Source organism: Varanus komodoensis, unplaced genomic scaffold (assembly GCF_004798865.1).
Source record: "Varanus komodoensis strain SLA01 unplaced genomic scaffold, ASM479886v1 scaffold34_1, whole genome shotgun sequence".
Lineage (NCBI taxonomy): Eukaryota > Metazoa > Chordata > Lepidosauria > Squamata > Varanidae > Varanus > Varanus komodoensis.
In genome coordinates, this window is record NW_025335854.1 from 4,200,240 (window position 1) to 4,221,015 (window position 20,776).

The 20,776-nt window shown below is 44.1% G+C and overlaps 1 protein-coding gene across 2 annotated transcripts; it reads left to right on the plus strand.

The window, feature by feature from the left end:
* Positions 1-6,303: 6,303 nt before the first annotated feature.
* Positions 6,304-19,631, plus strand: PTGS2 (prostaglandin-endoperoxide synthase 2). 2 transcript variants are annotated; one of them, XM_044439251.1, is made up of 10 exons: positions 6,304-6,460; positions 8,030-8,146; positions 8,655-8,798; positions 10,092-10,235; positions 10,746-10,927; positions 11,973-12,056; positions 12,369-12,615; positions 13,196-13,482; positions 15,204-15,351; positions 16,308-19,631. In XM_044439251.1, the coding sequence occupies exons 1-10, from the start codon at positions 6,394-6,396 to the stop codon at positions 16,709-16,711; spliced, it is 1,824 nt and encodes a 607-aa protein (XP_044295186.1). In that variant the 5' UTR covers positions 6,304-6,393; the 3' UTR covers positions 16,712-19,631. The 2 variants fall into 2 exon arrangements, with proteins under 2 accessions (XP_044295186.1, XP_044295185.1); XM_044439250.1 differs by lacking the exon at positions 6,304-6,460 and having other exon boundaries at positions 6,474-8,146.
* Positions 19,632-20,776: the final 1,145 nt, after the last annotated feature.

Consider the following 20,776-nt stretch of genomic DNA (forward strand, 5'->3'; position numbering starts at 1 on the left):
ACCAAGCTTACCATGGTGAAACATTATGGCATAATAGAAGGTAGGTGCACAAGGCGAGGGATTTTTCCTTTCCTTTTGGGGCTGAGGGCTTTTCCCTTTCCTTTCTGGCAAGGGAAACAGGTTGCATATGCGTGTGCATGGATTTGCAAACACATGTACAGCTGGGATGAGCAGAACAACCATTCCTCAGTCTACTCAGAAGTAATCCTACACAGAGCTCCATGCACACAAACACAGGGTTGCAACCTCAAAGAGGTACTTAGGGGCAGTTCTGCAGGGTGATCCTTGTGGATGGATCTGGGAGTTCCGACCCTTCCTCTCCTTGTACTCAGTTTCTCAGGTGAATTGCTTGTCTCTTAACTAGCCAGGCCCTCTGGCTTGCTGCCTTGGCAAGGACTGCCAATCCTGTGGCGCTTTCCCAGCTTTCCCCATTCTCAAATGGCAAAATGCAGTTCCTGAGGCTTAGCTATTGGCATAAAGGACTTTAAGCTAAAGCAAGCGAGGTTTTTTAATTATTATTATTTTTGGCCACACCCCTTTGTCTAACCACCATCTGTTTGGTGGTTTCCTGGCTTTTGCATAGTCTTTTCCCTGATATTTCAGGTGGTTCCGTGTTTCCTAAGGCTTAGTTACTAGCAGGGAGAGCTTCATGCTAAAATTGGTTATTTTTGCTTGGCTTCTCTGCCTTGCCTACCTCTGGGAAGTGTCCCCAAGACCTGTCTGAGTCTGGCCCTCAGACTGAAAGAAGTTTATTACCCCTACTTAAAGGGGCGGGGAGGGGACCCTTAAAAGCAGTCCAGTGTGAACCAAGCATGCTCATTGCCCATGGCCTGCTGGCTGATTGCTCAGCAGTAGCATGGAAAGGAATCTTGAACAAAAACCCTTCACACACCACCATTTTGTTGTGGGTCCCGCTCTTCATGTCTCTTTCTGCATGTGATATAACTTTGCAATGGACTCTTTTTTTTTTTTTTTTTGGTAAACTGATGGTTTCAGAGAAAGCCCTCCAAATTTCTCCCTGTCAATAATCTCTCTTATACTGGAACAATGATACAGCTTCTAAAAGTTCAGATTCCTGGAGTGGGATGTGACAGGATTCAGCATTTTACCAAGAACCCTCATGCAGGAAGAAGTCTGGTTCCGCTGGAAGTGTCGCAATGAACCTGATTTGAGTCCACACCAAAGAAATTCACCCTTGCAGGTGGTTTGCCAGGCAAATCCACCAGCTTCATCCCTTCCTGGAGGAGAATGACCTGAAAAAACTGGCGCCTGCGGTGAACTTCGAGCTCAATTTCTGCAGTGCTTTCTGCAAAGGGTTCCCCCTGTGCCTGCTCCACGAACTGCAACTAGTACAAAATCTGACAGCCAGGTTGATCTCCAGGACATCATGGAGAGACCAGATATCACTTAATTTTAAGTCTTTGAACTGGTTGCCAATACATTTCTGGATTCATTACAAGGTGTTGGTAATTGCCTTTGAAACCCTTCATGGCTTGGGTCCAAAATAACTTCAGGAGCACCTTGCCCATACGTATTGCCTGACCAGCTAAAGTCCTCTGGGATTATCTTCTGAAATCTGCTTCTGCCAGATTTATGTCAACTACCAGGAGAACTTTTTCAGTGTTTGCCCCTAAGCTGTGGAATGGTCTGTCAGGACAGATGCATACGATTTCCCAAATTCCCACCTTTAAGAGGAAATTAAAGATGCATCTCTTCCAATAGGCCTTCCCAGATTAGCTCTCATGTCAGTTTTATTTAAGATGTTGTCTTAGTCAATATGACTTACTGTTGGTTTTAATTTTCTGAAAATTGCCCAAAGCCTATGGGAATGGAGTGGTATATGCATGTTAAGATTAAATAAATATATGCAGGGAGCAAGTGTTCATGTCATTTCTGTATTCCTTTCAAGCTCTCCCCTGAATGCCTCTGTGCTTGAGCACCAAAAAGGCATCTTAAAAGCTCCCCTGCCCTCCCAAAGTTCACAGTCTTAGCTGTCTTAATGCAGCACCTTACTTTTCCTTCTGATATATTTTTTTTTAAACTTGGACTGGATTACTCCCACAAAGACATGATGCTCTTGTAATACGGGGAAAGTTTTCTTGCAGTTCTTCAATGCCAGAATTACCCGCTGTAGAAAAGATACAGCATGCCTTCACCCCTCCATTGAGCAGAAGGGAGCTTTTATGATAGCCAAGAACTTCATTCAGTGTGAGGGTAAAGTTCAATTCCAGAGACGCTCTTGTGGAGCAGTTTCTAGAAGTGGGCAGGGCCAAAAACCAGCCTATTTTAGCATAAAGCTTTCCCTGCCAGTAACTAACCCTTAAGAATGTCACGGTCATTTGAAAGATTAAGGAAAAGACTATGCAAAAGCTAGGAAAGTACCAAATATTTGGTAGCTAGACGAAGGGTGCGGTCAATATATATATAAAAAAAAAACCAGCTAGATTTAGCCGAAAACTTTTCTGCCTGTAACTAAGCCTTAGTTTAACCATTTGAGAATTGGGGGGAGAAATGGGAAAGCTGGGAAAACACCAAGGGACTTGCCAGGGTAGTGGGCCAGGGGAAGAGAGCATGGCCTTTGGAGCAATCTCAGGGAGCCAAGCTGGTGGCCCAGGTGGTTCTGATTTGGATCCAGGCCTAAAGATCAGCGTCCCTCTCCTAATGTCATTTTGGGCTTCTGCAGCCTTGGGGTTCCCCCCTGGCCATCTGAATACCCCTTTCTGTGCACTCAGAGAACCCAGAGTGTTGCACTGAGCTGGTGACTTGTCAATATCTCTAGGAGTTTCCTGCTGGCTGGGAAAGCTAAAGATGATGAATGCAACACAGGGAATCTGATATACTAGGTGTAGACGTGTTCTGGTTTCCATGCATGACATTCCAGCAATTCAAGGACAAGGCTTCGATGTACAAGGGCAACAGGACTGCAGATTTGTGATATGCCTCCTGGCAGAGTAGATGTTCTTCAGTTCAGCAACATACATGACTTCACCACAGCCTGTGGATCTCCAGATATTTTGATCCAAAACTCCTATGGTCTGTTGCTGTTGGCTCAGCTGGCTCAGGCTGATAAGAGCTGTGAGTCCCAACATCTGAAGGGCCACTAGTTGCCTGCCTTGTTCTACCACCACCGTGACCTGACCACAGTATTCTGAAGCACCTGTTGAAAAATAGCGATGGCTTTGTTTGTGATCGTAGGCTCTGCTAATGGATTGTAGACACCCAGGCTTCAACCCTCCATCCTCTTAGCAAGAAGGGAGGAAGTACAATTGAACTCACTGGGCCTTACTTTTGAGAAACAGACATGCAATTGTGTGGCACAGTCAATGATGGTATTTCATTGTAACTTCCCGCCTTTATCTGGAACTGTTCTTTCAAGTGAGATTTCTAATTAAATGCAGTCAGTGATTCTGGATAAAATGAATGAGACTAAGTGTTTTTCTTTATAAATTTCCCTGTTTCTCTTATATGGAGAAAATAAACCAAATAGAAGCAATACCCAGGTCCAGCAATTGCTGGCAAGAAGTTGATCTAGAGCAGGAGCAGGTAAGACACTTGGCTCAGAGTGCATGAATTACATGGGGGTCCACCACAATGTCTATGCATTCCTCTGATTCTTTGCAGGGAACAGGAGAAAAAAGAGTGCATGTGTGTGGACTGAAACAACACAGGAACACCCAGTAACTCCTATTATGGATACGATGTGGGTTGTTGCTGAAGTATGTGCTACTGGTGAAGAACTAACATTTCACAACCTAGCAGCAAACCATGAGTTTCCTTCAAGGGTGGTTTGTGATGAAGTAGCCATGGTTTGCTCTTCTGGCTGAGTACAAACTACATGATAATCCATGTTTTAACAACTCACTTTTCTACAACAAAGCATGCTCAGTTCATACTCAGGCCATGATTGAAGTTTGTGATGCTCTCTGAACCGAATCCCCATGTTAAGGTGCTCTAACCCATCATACATGGCTGCACCTGAGTCAAGCCCATCTGAACTTCTTTCTAGCTTTCCCTCATGGTATTTAGCATACTAAAGACGGGTTGGTCCCAACACAGTTACAGTCCTGTGAGTTTCTCTACGGCCACTTAACCATTAAAAGGGAGAAGCCATTCAAGGGCAGGTGCTCCTCACGCCAGCCACCCCACAGCCATACCTCCACCGAGAGTCCCAAGATGTAGTCGTATTGTCCTGTATCAACAGGACTATTCTAGCTGCTTTCATCTGCCCCATACGCAGATCTTCCCAAAAGCTAATACAGCCTCCCACTCTAGCTTGACTCATGAGCACTTTAGAAAATAGGTTCAAGGAAGACGTTGCAAGTCACCCATCCACAAAGCTGACCCTGCGGAAACACAACTGAATGCCTCTCGGAGATTGCGATCTCGTGTGTGTACATGGAACACTGCGGGCATTACTTCTGAGTAGACTGATGGAGGTATGCTCTTCGCATCACACGCACCTTTCCTCAGCCCAAAGAAAATGACCTCAGCCCTAAAAGTAAAGGAATATTTTCCTAAGTTAACCGCAGCCACCCCAACGCTCCTATACCAAGATAAGTAAGTGAGAAAAGCCAATCCAAGGGGCTGGAAGGGAAGAGAAAGGTGTGTGTGAGAATCAAATAGTGAAGCTTGACTAAGGAGAAAGCAGTGGTGAGGTCTGTTTGGGTCAAAGAAGACTGGGCAGAGAAGACTGGGAAGTCCTCTCTTTGCCCACGGAACAGCTGATTAGCAGAAGTTCAAAAACAGGAAGGAGACCCTGGTGGCTTCACACTTTTCAAGCTTTCTATAAAAATGCATTTTCAAAGGACCCAAGGAGTGGAGGGTTTATGGGTGCTCTTGGAGGTCTCTGTGGGGCACCTTGGTGGCCATGGGCCACATCTTGGGGACCCCTGAACTAAAGGGTCTGCTTTGCCACCAGGATATTACATTAAACCAGTGTGGCGTAGTGGTTAAGAGCATGGAATTGGGACTCAGAGGATCCGGGTTCGAGTCCCCGCTCGGCCATGGAGCCAACTGGGTGACTTTGGGCCAGTTGCAGACTCTCAGCCCAACCTACCTCACAGGGCTGTTGTTGTGGGGATAAGATGGAGGAGGAGATGTAAGCTGCCTTGAGCCCTTTGTAGGAAAAAGGCAGGATACAAACCGAAAAATAAATAAATAAATCAGGATCGTTTGTATTATATTGTTGCTGGGAAAATCCATTCTCATCTGCAGAGAAAGCTGTAGGAATGGGAAGAATAAACTTGGCTTGTGTGCCCTTATAGCCAAGTTGTATACAACAGTGTTGGGTAAAGCTATAAATTCACGGCAGGAGTCCCATGTTAAGCACTGTCTAAAGGTCTTGGTGTAGCTCAGACATTTAAAAAGAGGGACTCAAAAGTACATGGAGAGAATGCACAGAACTGCATGGGACACCTGGTCAGATTTCATGGTCTCTGCTCTCTATATTGTGGAATTGTCCTCTGTACGTTGTATAAATGGGGCAGACCCATCCATACTTTCAAATGGGTGCCCCATTCCATCCCGTTTGTTTGGCTTTTGTTTGCCAAGCAAGATCCAAACCTAACAGAGAACTGAAGGGAAGATCAGAGGAAGATACCTGCAATATGGGAATAGAATATCGGTCTATCTTGCAAGGCTGTTTTTATGGATTCCTGCTAATGAAAGCAACTTCCAAGATGAATTCCTCAAAACACTGACGGCTTTATTTGTATTATTTTTGTTTTTGCCAACATCTTGCTGGTTTGTAACTCAGACTTGAGCAACAGAAGATAAGAACAAGACACGGCCGGCGAACCCGAAGCGAGATTTTTATTCGTGGGTTGCTCGTTCCTGCTTGGTGCTTACGGGAGGACCACCAACCCCAGGCATTTCACAGCCCAGAACAAGAAGGAAGAGAGCGCTGGGGCACGCGGGACATTCTCCCGGGCCAGCCCCACGAACCGGCAAGACGGAAAGGGGGGCCGTCGCGCAGGGATGGGCCCAGGGGCCGCGTCCGCAGCTCCACCGCGGGGGCTGGGAAGCGCTCTGCGGGTGGGCGCCGGCCAACGCTGGACTCCGGCGCGCCAAGCAGGCGAAGCTCGGAGGAACCGCGTCCTCTGCCGGGGCCGGGGAACGGCGTGCGCGGCGGAGGGTGGCAGGCTCGGCTGCGCAGGCGGCGACCTCCCTTCTGGGATCCCGGGCTTTCCTCGGAAGAAACGCGCCCCCTGCCTTAAGTGGCGACGCTGGGCGGGGCGTCCCGCTGGCGGAAGCCGTGAGTCACCGCGCGGCCATAAAGGCCGGGAGACAGCTGCGAGGGAGGAAAGAGGCGTCAAGTGCCCCAGCGACGAGCGGGAGAGCGCGGAGAGTCCCCGGGAGCGCACGCTGGACTTGGAAGGGCGCTCGCCACGGCCGATGCTTTCGATGCGCACGATGGTGCTCTGCGTGGTTCTGCTTTCGCTCCTCGCCGTCGGCCAAGCAGGTTGGTGCTACGGAGGGAGCCCGTGACGCCTGCCAGGGTGGCGGGGCTCCCTAGGAGAGCGACTTTCATGCTGAGCCTCCTAGGAGCTGTCCGTGGTGCTGAACGCCGCCGCCGAAACCCTCTCGAGGGCCACCGGGCATCCCAGCTACTAACACCCTCCTTCACTTGTTCTTCTTGACTAACTAGTGCTCTCCTTGCCCTGTGGGCTTTCCTGGGAGTAAGTCCCACTGAACTTGGTGGGACTTGCCTGTGAAAACACCTTGCACTGCCTTGCTAAATAGGCATGTGATGTGGGCCTTCTGGCGACTTCCTTTTGATGTTCCCGGAATGTCTTTCTACCTTGCAAGAATTTGTTTTCGATTGCAAGTTGCTTCAGGGGGCGGGGGCATTAGGATTGGAGTTAGGCTTTTCTTTTTCGTTTCTTTGGAATGCATCGAGAAGTAGAATGGAAAGGAAGTTGGAAACAGAAACTATCCATCTTGTACTGTACAAAGCAGATCTGGACAAACCATTGGCTATATTCACAATATCAAGGATAAGCAGTAGTATTTTTCGATAGTGAGGGAAAGCTCTGATCTGAAACACTGAAAAGTGAAAACATTGAATGTAACAGGGAACTGTCATTACTTAATGCTATAGATTGTCTATCATTGAAAAGATATGTTATATAACTTGCATGAGCAAAATTTTGGCTTAAAACATCTCACTTATTTAAAGAAAATCACAGGATTCTCTCTCGCATTCTCTCTCTCTCTCTCTCTCTCTCTCTCTCTCTCTCTCTCTCTCAGTGTTCCGAAATTTCCAATTCTTTTGCTAAGAAACTTGGGCAAGGAAAGTTGAGGGGAGGTCCAGTAGTGACTCAAAATGTGTTTGCCTGTTAGGTTTCCCTACCTTTCACATTTCTGCTAGGGCATTTTTGGTAGATGTTTTGTGAGGGAGACATTTTTGCATTAGAAGGGGAGGCAAAAAGAAGCTTAATGTTTGATACTGGAGCTACTAATGGCCTGGAACTTTGGTTGTCCGTAGCCGTCACAATCTGTCTTTTCTAAGGCCACTATCCCACATGCACTTAACCTGAGCAGATCTAGAGGAGTTTGGTCTACCTAACCTGCCCACCTTTCTCTCCTGTGTTTCTTTCCCCCACTAACCTAGCGGGGAAGAGAAAAGGGAGGGAAAGGATAGAAAGAGGGGTAGAAACAGGAAAGGATAGAAAGAGGGGTAGGAATAAAAGGGAGAAAATAAAACAGAATGAAAAAAGAGAAGGTGGTTGAGGGACAGGCAAAGGGAGAAAAGAGGTGGGAAAGGAGGGAAAGGAAAATCAAATAAATGTGCAGAAACCAGAGAAGAAAAGAGACAAGGGAAGAAGCTGCCAAAGTAGAAAGAAAAGGAAACCCTGTGGAAATATTCTGGTGGCAGGGTGATATGGAGACTTAGAGCGCATACTTACAGTGATGAGTTCAGGAGGCAGAAAGAGGTGGAATGAAAGGGCAATTGATGTAATGGTTCAGCTAATGCCTGTACACCTTTATAAGGCTCTCTTCTTATGCCACGTCTCTCTATTCCCTTTAGCTAATCCATGCTGCTCTTACCCCTGCCAAAACAGAGGAGTGTGTGTATCTGTTGGTTTTGATGGCTACGAATGTGACTGTTCGCGGACTGGATTTTCTGGACAAAACTGCACGACACGTACGTATTTCAGAAAGTTGCACTTGTGTAGGTGACACGTGGAAGAAGGGCTGTAGTTGTGGTGCTTGGCATTTCCAGGTAGGGTGTAGACTGGAGGTCTGGAGATGTCTGGCCATCTGGGGAAGGCTGTGGAGCCATTGGGAATACGTGTAGTCTCCCTTAGGTTTGATGTATTTCCTTTGCACCAAGGAAGTTAAGGTCATCTGATCCAACATGGCTTAAAGCCATTGCCTAAGCCCCGAGGATTTTATAACAGAGTGCTGCTTTTGATGGCTGTGCAAGCACCGAAAAAACCTACTATTAGAATGAGCTACTTTAATCTGTAGAAGAAAAATGGTTGTCTGAATACCCAGGACACTTTCCAGTGGTCCATCCAAAAGAAGTTTGAGAATTCCTGGTACAGGCAGTGCTAAGCCAAATGGACTGAGGGCTTGATTTGGGATAATGTTGCTGCCTGTGTCTCACACACTGACATTTGATGTGCTTATTCCTAAATGTTTCCATACAGCTGATTTTTTTACCTGGCTGAGACTGAAACTGAAGCCTGTCCCAGACACCGTTCACTACATACTCACCCACTACAAAATAATTTGGAGCATCATCAATAGCATTCCATATCTGCGAAATTCCATTATGACATACGTACTAATGTGTAAGTCTCCCCTTCTCCTGCTACTCCTACAGCGCAATCCCATACTTGTCAAGCTTGGAAGCAAACCCATAATCGTGGGACAGATACTGATCTGAGCCATTTGGCTCAGCAGCAATAGCTGCAGTCAAATGCAATGTCCACGTGTCCATTATTTATTAATAACATTTATGTACCACCTGTTCCTAAATGTTGCTGATTAATATTGCTTCCTAAACGTTGTTTTAAACTTGCTTCTTTTTAACATTATTTTTAAAAACCTTTCCCTGTAATATGGTCCTCTTCAAAGATAATTACAAATACAAACTATTCCAAAGGCACAATCCTATGCATGTTCAGACAGAAAAAAACTCCTACCAGACTGAACATGCCACAGCTACTCTAGCTAGTATGGATATGCTGGAAGTTGCAAGAGCTTTTTCTGTCTGAATAGGTACAGGCTTTTGCCTTTAATATTCTCTCCCACCTCCATCTTTCATAGTTCCATGCGGAGAAGCTCTCAAATAGTGAATTTTAAATACCCCCCAGAGCTATCATTCCCAGGACTCTTTGAATGCAGCTATGATGATTAGATAGGTATATAACTGGTCGAGGATGTTTAGGATACATTTGGCTACAAAGAATGGAAGTTAGGCATTGAGGATACCTGAAATATAAGACTGCAAGAATTTTCCAACTTTGGTTGTGTTCACATATGGTTGACTTTATCTGGAGTGCATTGTTATGACTTTAGTTGAGGGGAAATCCCTCCTGTATCCTGGATATCATCTGGAAGTTCCATGGGATATTTGGAGCTGGAGTTTGTGTTCCAGTCTCTTTTCCACCTTGCAGCTGGTGCTGAAGAGCCATGTTGGTTCTCTCCCTGAGACTGGGAGCTCGGCATCAGAGATGGGATACAGGGATCCTTCTGGGGAGAGGGAAAAAGACAGCAGGGGGTAGTGCGTGATGTGTCCTATTGTCTTCTGCAACCTTCTCCCCCTCTCCAATAGCCCTCAGAGAGGTGGCCCCAGTTGGCTGTCTCGCTGCAAAGCAGAGAGGGAAGTTGACAGAGGCAAGGAGTGCTGGCTTTCTGCCCTGCACCGGTTGATCATAAACCTCCAAAGACACAATCAGTGGGCTAACATGTGCCCAGCGTCTGGGTGTCCAATGAGCTATTTCAAAGATTCCTGGTAGGACTTCTGTCAGACCACATAAGTTGGGTCAGAAAGTACTCATTCATCTGTACAGCTGCATAGTCATCGTTTGCTCAGCATGGACATAACCACTCCTTTCTCCTTCTTGTCCTCCCTCGTTTAGCAAGATCCCACTTAATTGAGAGTCCACCAACATACAATAGCGATTATGCTTATAAAAGCTGGGAAGCCTACTCCAACCTTTCCTACTACACTAGAGCTCTTCCACCCGTGGAACACGACTGCCCCACCCCTATGGGTGTGAAAGGTAAGCAGGAAACATCAGGACGGAAAGGAAGTGAGCGTGCTCCAAGGCTTAAACACAGCTGGGCGTACATGGCCAATGCGCATAATCAGCCCCCCAAATTGCAACAGGTGGGCCTATGCATGTACACCAGTCCCCTGTAGATGTATGTGGAGGGGGAGTTCTGTAGGACAATCAATAATCATATAGAGCGAAGATGTGAATGGGACTAAAATCCCAGTCATCTTCATTTTTCAGTTCCGGTTTTTGAGGGGGCAGGCTTATATTGCTCTATTTCATTTGTCCGAGGAACTGAGAAAAGCAGATTTGTACAATCCTGTTGCCAGCAAGAACCAAAGTATTTTGATTTAAAGCCAAGAGATACCCTGTTGTAGCACAGTCCCATTCCACTGACTTGATTCTGCAAGGGGAGCTGCCAATGTTCTATATTCCATTGCCATAGTATTTCTTGCAATTGCTGTTTCTTTCCATTTCCAATGAGTGTTGGAAATAAAGGGTTGTTTTAAATTTCAGGCAAAAAGGAGCTCCCCAGCTCCAGGACCATTGCGGAGAAATTCCTCCTTCGAAGAAGGTTCATTCCTGATCCACAAGACACAAATATCATGTTTGCCTTCTTTGCCCAGCATTTCACCCACCAGTTCTTCAAGACGGACAGCAAGAAAGGGCCAGCCTTCACCAAAGGTCTTGGACATGGGGTAAGACTTTAAGAACGATGTTTTAGCTGTGCTGACTGGGGGATTATGTGAGTTGGAGTCCCACACATGTGGAGAGAGGGCCGACTGAGTCTGATTAGCTGTAACGAGCAAAATATTATCAGCTTCTGTTGGGGGAGGGAGAGGGATATCTCAGTGCATGAAACGTTGCACAAGTGTTGCTTTAGACACATGGTACAACAAGTCTCCTGGAATAACCACAAATAACTCGATCCCATTATCCTTGGAGTCTGTGATCCACTTGATTCTTTGTTAGGTCAGCCCCTAAATAATTTCATAAGCTCCATTTCTACTCTATTTAGATACCCTATGCTCATTTTTTCTTATGTCTACATCCTTCATCCCAAGGAAGGAAGGAAGGAAGGAAGGAAGGAAGGAAGGAAGGAAGGAAGGAAGGAAGGAAGGAAGGAAGGAGGAAGGAAACCCTGTTGCAAAACTGGCTTTGTTGTCATCTAAGAAGTTCTAGGCTATCGTGTTGGGCATGGAGCTGTCATATTCCAGAAATACTGGTTTATAATGAGGGCTTTTGCATCTGAAACCCTCTTATAGCATTAAATAGTAGCCTTTTCATTTGCCCCAAAAGACCTTTTTGGGTAGATCCAAGGAACTTTGATCTACAAATTACATACGAGTAGGTTTATTTGAAGAAAAACATTTGGCTTTTTATGAGGGAAAAAATAGTCACTCTTTGGATCATAGCTGACTATATAGTTGCTTAAGAATCTAAAGCAACACTTATGGACTTTTGAAGTATTTTCCAGTTTTTCAGAACCGTGCACAGTTGGAGGCAGTAGACTATTAGAGTCCCCTTGATTCAAATGAGCAGAAAGAACTTTCCCTTCCTCTCTATTGCTTGGTGTTTGGGAATATCCTGGGAAGACAGATTTATAACATGTTCAGATTTCTCTAGGAAGTTTTCTCCAGGATATTTTAGAGATGTTTTGTCTATTCTTTGAAGTTTTGGTCTTAACCTTCTTCAAAAGGAATCATGGCAGTCTAATTCTTTTTTCCTTCTTCTCTTGAACAGGTTGATCTAAGTCATATCTATGGGGAGACCTTGGAAAGGCAGCTGAAACTGAGACTACTTAAGGATGGAAAGCTAAAATTTCAGGTTGGTTTGGGTGCCTGGGACATTCCTAGAGAAGATATACGTGAACATTTCCTGTGATGTAAGCAGGGACTGTTTTACTATAATGGCATCTGACACCTAGTTTGCTCTAGTAACTATTACATAGTAGTAAAAATGCATCTGGATCACAAATGTATCTAGCTCAAAGTCCAACACAAAGGTGCTTGAAATCCATTGACATTGCCAAGCTTACGCACACAAACTTTGCATTAGATTGTGACCTGATGTTGAAATCCTGAATCCTACTAGGATTTTGTTCTATCTTGCAATTCTTCTCTATTGTTTTAATTACAGATGATTGATGGAGAGATGTATCCACCCACAGTGAAAGAAACTCAAGCAGAGATGATTTATCCACCCCATGTCCCTGAGCACCTGAAATTTTCCGTAGGGCAGGAGGTCTTTGGCTTGGTTCCAGGACTGATGATGTACGCAACACTTTGGCTGCGGGAGCACAACCGCGTCTGTGATGTTCTTAAGGGGGAGCATCCAGAATGGGATGACGAGCGACTCTTCCAAACCACCAGGCTGATCTTGATAGGTAATCTTGACAAATGGTCATCACACATGTCATATGATGAGTTCTAGCAGAAGCCAAAAAGGTGATGGTTCCCCAGTTTAGCTGGCTTTGAAGAAATAGTGTAGCTCAGCCTTTTTCAACCTGATGCCATCCAAATATTTGGTCTATGACCCTTCCCTCTTGGCCATTCTAGCTGGGGCCAATGGGAGTTGAAATCAGAGCATCTAAAGGACACCAGATTCATGATGGGTATACTTGTGAGCCATGAAACTTAAATAAAACCTCCATTTAAGAGGGCAATATACCTTAGAATTCCAGGCACTGAAGCAAAACTAAGAAAGAATGGCTGTTGTCCTTGTGCCCTGCCTCTGAATTCCTGGAGGTATTTCACTAGCCACTGTCGGAAATGTAAGAAGAGACAAAGGCTATTTTTGTTCTCATAAATGTGACTTTCAACTAGTGAAATAGAGTTTCATAAGGGACTGACTTCATTTTAGCTTGCCCTCTTCAACAAGCTGATTTGGAACCACAGGGTTTGATATTTGTTGTTGCCTAAGACATAAACAAAGACTGACTTCTGTGTGTTTATCTGGAAAAACAGGAGAAACTATCAAGATTGTGATTGAAGACTATGTGCAGCATTTAAGTGGTTACCACTTCAAGCTGAAGTTTGATCCAGAGCTGCTCTTCAACCAAAGATTCCAGTATCAGAACAGAATAGCAGCGGAATTCAACACGCTTTACCACTGGCATCCTCTTCTGCCCGATACCTTTCAAATTGAGGACCAGGATTACACTTACCAGCAATTTATATACAACAACACCATCATGCTTAAACATGGTCTCTCCCATATGGTGCAGTCTTTCTCCAGCCAAAAGGCCGGAAGGGTAAGGGCACTTTTCTCTCAACTCTTTGGCATGTCAGAGCAGCCTTTCCAACCATGGTGTACTCTGGGTATCTTAGACTGTGGCTCCCATCATCCTCAGTCAGCAGGAGCTGGTTGTGATCAAAGTATATTGCTGCATGACTCAGATTTGAGTCCCTGCTTGGCCTCAAAGTTCACTAAGTGACTTTGGAACAGTGAATGATTCTCAGTCCAACTTACCTCAAAGGGTGGGTGTTGTAAGGATAAAATAAAGAGAGTTTGTGGAAGCTATTTTGGGTTCCTTAGAAGTAAAATGGTAGGATGCAAATATAGCAAGTATCACAGGAGACCAGATTCGGCCATTGTTTGAATGCCATTTGATTCCAGAGAGACTGAATAGCCGACATCTTACTGTCCCCAACAAGAGCACCATTGCATGGAGTCACATTGCGTGATGTAAAGATTTCCCTCTATCATGGAGATGTTAGACTCATGTCTGGGCTATATTCAGATAGTGGATGAGGAATCGTGGAATAGATGGCTGTCCAACCCTCCCAAAAGCAGAAAAGGTCCTTCAGCTAGAAACCTAGGTCTTCACTTCTGTCCTAACCTTCTCCCTACTGAAAGATCTTTCTTCAAGGAGAAAGTCCAAAATTATCTAACACAGCCAGGTTAGATTCATGCAGTCCTCCTTGCTTTCTGCACCAGAAAACAGGATTGCTTTCTACTCTACCACATGAAATGTTCTTAGAATCTCCAAGATTAAACTATGCTACCTTTGCCTTTTTTGTCTTTTACTTTTTCATTTGGGACTAAGGTGGCAACAACTGGAGGTAACCAGTTTAACTGATGCTTATAATGCCACCTCACCTAAGCTAATTTTAAAAATAAAATTTTGTTTTGAGTTTCAGAAATCAAAACAAATAAACATTAGAAGTAAAATGTAAAATGTTAGTTTTTTACATTAAATTGCTTTCATAGATTAGATCTGAATCTATTACTATGAATATATTATATATGTATAATATTAGTGAAATATTCTATTGTTCTTAGGAACAGTAGACTTCAACAAAGGCAGCTCAGATATCCATTTTTGTTTCTGTTTATACATTGCATTTAAACACTTAATGTTCAAAAATCAGAACAGTAGATCTTTGCTTAACTACTGTTTATTGAAAGTGGCCATTTGCCTGTCAGTATTTCAGCTGTCAAAAGGGCTCAGAGGATCAATTTACTTCGACCCTGCTTTAAGTTCCGAGACAGGTAGATAGTTAAGAATATGCATACTAAAGAGCTCTCCATCACAAATTTACCCTTATCATAACCTACTTCCAAAAAGAAGCAGCCACTGAGCACTACCAATGAGCAATGAGCTATCTTAACATCCAACAATTGGTCAGTTTAGATAAAAAGGTGTTTAAAAATACTGTACTGTCCACTATATCTGAAATATCAGTTTTTGCTGAATTAAACATAAGATCCACTACCCCTTCTGAGATAGCTGCCAATGAAGCAATCCATTTATTGAGCAAAACAGGGTACTTCAATTCAGCATTGCATTCTTTCTGTCATAGTTAATCACCAATAACATGCGTTTATAAGCATGGATTGTGGGTCAGCTGTAGCTGTCAAATCATATATGGCACGTACAGTGGAGAATGGCCAAAAATTATCACTGGGAATTTAAGGTAACATGTAACGTTATTCAGTTCCTCATATTAATCCTCATTTCTTCAAAACCAGATCTCTGGGGGTAGAAACATTCCAGCTGCGGTGCTGAAAGTAGCGATAGCCTCTATCGAACAAAGCCGGCAGATGAGATACCAATCCTTGAATCAATACCGGAAGCACTTTCTCTTGAAGCCCTATCGGTCCTTTGAAGAACTTACAGGTGAGTTCTACAGGTGTTTGTCCTGCATGTCAAGGGGCAGCTTCTCTTTGCAAGCAGGGCTTGCACCACAGAGTTAGAAACAATTATTTGCATGTGGAAGGTCTTCCCAGCTCTAGTTCCTGGTATCTCCCATCCAAGGATCATGAACAGCAGACCTGAGATAGATCTTGAACACCCACTACTGGTCTGAATAGGCAGCAAAAGGCTAGGCTTAAGTTCAGTTCTGCATGACCTTTCATCCCAAGAGCCTCCAAGGTCACTCACAGATGTTGAGATACAAATCTAGTTTGTTTTGAAATAGACTAACATACAGATAAAACAGCTTGATTTCAAACATCAATGTACCAGTAAAAAACAGGAAAGGTTCTGCTTTTTGTTGGTAGCTTAGCAAAGATTCTTGGCAGAGGAACCGCAGCTAAAAATGACACCGTAGCTTGCACAACTGTAGCAATAAGCTCAAAAGCAGGCAGAGGTGTCCGGAAGCCTGAAGCTTCCAGTTTTTGCTAAGGGTGGCTTCTGGGCAACAGAGCTTTTCCTTACCTTAAGAGTTGTGTTGCTCTATGACTTTCCCCACAAGGAAATCTGGAGGCACATGGCCAGATTCTTTCTTTTCTGTGTTCTTCCTGCTGATGCACCTGTCTGCCAGGTGCAGTCTCCTGCTGGCACACCTGTCTGCCAGGTGCAGTCTCCTCTTTGCCCTGGTCTTTCCCTCTCCTCTTCTCATTCCATGGCAGCTGCAGCAGGAGAGAAGAAGGGATTGGTCAGTCTCTCTCTCTTTCTCTTGGTCAGATTCTGCATCAGGTAGCCCTTTGCCTTATTCCAGAACTTAATTGCAAACGAAATACTTAACAGCTTCCAGACTTGCAAGAAACTAGACCACACTGAAAGGTCAAGATCATTGTTTTCCAAGTTTTGGACGTGTCCTAACTTATAACTGATTTCCTTATTACTTTCAGGAGAAAAAGAGATGTCTGCAGAACTTGAGGAGCTCTATGGAGACATTGACGCAATGGAGCTGTACCCAGGCCTCCTTGTGGAAAAGCCACGTCCCGGAGCCATCTTTGGTGAGACGATAATAGAACTTGGGGCACCATTCTCCTTGAAAGGTCTCATGGGAAATGTGATCTGCTCCCCCGAGTATTGGAAGCCCAGCACTTTTGGAGGCAAAGTGGGGTTCGACATCGTGAACACTGCCTCCTTCCAGAAGCTCATCTGCAACAACGTGAAGGGCTGTCCCACTACAGCTTTCCATGTCCTGAACTCCGGAACGTCCGTGACAAACAACGTCAGCACCCCCAGCACGTCAATAGATGAAATCAGCCAAGCAGTACTACTGAAAGAACGTTCTGCTGAACTCTAGAGAACTGCTGTTCACCTCTATTTATTTTATTTATCTATTGAATATTAATATTTATACTACAACCGGAACGGCATGGGTTTTCCTGTGCCTTGGCATTTAACTCAGGATGGAACTTAAGAGAGTTTTGCGTGGCATCGCTGGACAGGATGCCCAGCCTTTAATAACGTCTTCTGTACCAGAAAGATGTTTTCCAAAATGGATCAAAGGCATTCAGTTTGCTACGTAAACTTGAACGCAAATGCTGTTTCTTTACCTTTTTGAGAAACTTGACACTGTAATATGGAACCAGGTTAAGTGCCGCCAACCCAGAACTTGTCATTGTTGTAGGTGTCCTTTTGGAGACAAATGTATTGTGAGAAATCAGTCTTCACAGTCTGTCCCTTTACTGAAATCATTTCAGTGATATCCTACCAAATGAAAGGGGCAAAAAAGGATAGCTATGAGATACCTAAAGTTATACCTTTTAGCCCCGTTGACATGGATCTCAATGCAAAAATTACTTAAATTTGGCTCAGTGTTGCCCTTTTTCCAACTTCCTTAAGTCAAAGTTCACTACTTCCACAAGGCACGGCATGGGGGAAGCGTCATTTTCGGATGTGTAAAGTTGCTTACATGCTTCCTTTATTTAACAAAGTGTCCACCTGGTTACAAAAATATTGCCCCATGGCTTTATAAGACTCTATTGCCCAGGCGGTACCTAATGAAATGCATCAGGGCAAATTCCATGTGCTTTTCAGTGTCAAGATTCCTAGTACCTTTATTCAAGGTCCAGGCAGACCAGCAAATAAGAGGTGACTGGAAGATAAACGTTTACAATTGTTCAATGCTGCAAGAGTTCTTCTTAGGGAACATAAACGCATGTTTGAAAACTAGAAGCTTGGAGAAAAGTAAAGATTGGCGAGCGTTCCAGTAATGGAACCCTTCATCTTTCGATGCTTGCAGCTTCCTTCCTTTGTAGCCAGCACAATCCCTACAACCTCCCTGCCTGGACAGAGTGCTTGCTCCAAGATCCTTTGACCTCAGAGCTGGAGGTCCAAAGAGGGAGACCTTACCCTCCCCTCCTTATGGCCAATGTGAAAAGAAACGTGCCAGATGCCTCTCCGAGGCTGGAGAGAAGGAAAGGGGACATGCCGGTGGGAGGGAAGCAAGCTGGCTGGGGCCAACAACTTCTGCCTTATCCAAACAGTGCCCCAGCCCACTTCCTCCTTCTTCTGCAGCATTTCATCTGGAGGGTGAAAAGGGCCATCAAGATGAAGTGCAGCAGGCAAGGCAGAGAGGACTGTTGGCACACCTGCTTCCATACCTTGGATACGCTTTAGCCTCTGACTTCAGAGGCATCTGTGCATCAAAGATGGATTTAGAGTGTTTGATGGTGCCCTAAGTCTATTTCATGATGATATCTAAAATGTGTCCATTTGAATGGTGGAGAGGCTACAGAAACATCATAGAATAACACTGAAATCCATTCATGGGCTATAAGTGAGTTCTAAATGCAATCTAGGTTGTCACTGTTTTTGACATTCAATGTGACTTGAAATCTAGATCTCTTAATAGCACTTTATATAAGCAAAAGCAATTTCAATTTTAGGACCTGAAACACTACATTTTTTAATATTATTATTATTATTATTATTATTATTATTATAAGGTTTTTGTTACTACTGTTAGATGGGCTTAGGGTAGATCTTAGTTTCTCTACTGGTTGATTACTTGAAAAAATGCAATGTTTTTCCTGTACTATGTATGTTAAATATTTAATATAGCTCAAGAAACTTATGAAGACTGCTGTGATACTGAAACTGGTATGCCGTTCACTCTCAGCTTTAGATCTAGTGCTTTTTCTTTGTTGGGTGGTGCAAAGATTCCTTGTGGGCCAAAAATGAAAGAAAAAAATTTTGATGGCTGGAAAAGCGTTAAGTTGGGAGAGGAAGACAAAGGGCGGTAGCCATTCCAGCACCCTTTTGACTTCATCTGACTTCCTGTTGCTGCTTTGAGGTCATACCCATGGAGGTTGCCCCTAAAACATCTGGGTTCTGCCCAAAGATTTAAGATAGAATTGTCATCCATCTTGTATTAGGAGCACAGCCTTATTCCTGTTGGTTACACTCTGGTGGCAAACCCACCAGCAATGTCCTGTCATTACCACTTTCATTTCCTCTTTCCTTCAGCACCAGATCACTTATGCTTACTATTTCAGGAATAATCTTATGCTCGGAGGACATTCTGTGTAAATCCCACCCACCAGCTAAATTTGGAGGACTTTTTTTGTTGTCAAAACACACTTAGGATTGCATCTTAACTCCTAACATATTCGACTCAGTCCTGTTTCCTCCTCTTATTTGTGCTCTGTGCAGTTAGATTATGAGTCTGTGGGCAGATTGTCTATTTTTGAAACAAGAGCAACAGTTGAATACACTACTTGGAACTGCAGTTGTGTGCTTAATAATGATCTACTGTTCTAGGGGGCAGTTTCTGGAACCGTGCTTTCCTGTTCCATTTTTCAGTAGAAACTTCTCTCAGCTTGCTGCTCTTGGTTTGGTCCACAGATGCACAAGCTGGAAGTCACGTTGTTTTGTGACAAATATACAGAGATAGGCAGTTTTTTTCAATTTCCTGCTACTGCCAATTGAACTGAAGCATTTGTTTATTTTGGAGCTTTTTCATCTTCTTCCCTCATCTCATCAGCCAGAAAGACTTCCAGAATCATGGATAAAGACTGCCTCTTCGCAGGGTTGACATCTGGAAGAAATGATGCAAAAGAGAAAAGGGCTGTGGAGAAACAGGCTCTCACTTTGTAGAATGATGCATTTTTTAGAATGAGACACTTGTGCTTTATTTATATCAGTAAATTAAATTCTATTTTTACATTCTGTTATGTACACAGTACTGTGATGATTGGTAATAAATTATTTTAAGATAAGCATTTGGTATGAGCTGCTTTTCTCTTTCTTCTTTGCCACTTTGAGCACTTCCACATTGGGCATCCATGCGAGCTCAATCCATTAGCAGGAGGGTGCTTTCTGAAGAGCCTAAATCAGACTTGCAATGTGTTGGACTACAGCTCCCATCAACAGGGACCGCCCCAAACTTACATTCAGGTCTATATGAGGACTAGAACTCGGATCCTCTGTGTTGCAGTCCAACATGCCAGTCACTACACCGGCTTGTCATACTTTCTCATCCACCTTTCCCAATTGCCTGGTTTCTCCTAACTTCCCCACAGCAACAGGGCCACTGTTCTTTTATTTCTCCATCTCGGTGTACATACACATTGGCAGGAATATTAATAGTATCCTTCACCCTCAGTCTGTGAAGAAAAGATGCACAAAATCTGGGATGCAACAATTGTACACCAATTAATTTCCCAAACTCAGGGAAAAAATTTGCAAAGCAGCTCCTTTCCTGGTATCTGCTTCCTTTTCATGTGTGAAGCATGGTATTAAATGGAGGAAATCATACTGCATAATGCAAAGGCACTGAAGTTGTTAAAGGGAATGCTGTGGGGAACAGGGATAATTATTCTGGAGGGCCTAATAATGAATTGGTCACATCTTACACACAATTGAGAGTAGATCTGTGATGACAGGCTGATTTCAGTGGGGCTGTCCTTAAGTCTGGACCCAGCTCAAATACTTGGTCCTTTTTAAAAATAGGAATACCAAAGCAGCACAGAAAAAATAAAACTATTTATGGAACCCACAGCAAAAGACGGTGTTTACCGCCATGGCTACAGTAAAGTAAGGCTACGATAAATCTCTAAGTGACTTACCATAGATCAGTTATGGTCTTCCAACTGTTCATCGGTAGCAGAAGCAACCACAAAATCACTCCACTAAAATCATTTTGCTGGTATGAAACGATGGGCAAACATGCTTTTTGTTAAGTACCATTCATTAATGAGTAGTGTTAAATTTTGGTGCTTAAAGGAAATTGCTGGACTTACAAGCTTCAATTCCCATTGCGCAGCCACATCTACGCTAGGGATTTCTACTGGGAATATGATGCCTGATTTGGGGGCCTGTCATAGGATGTCTGCCCCCAAATGTTCTTCATGAACTATGCCAG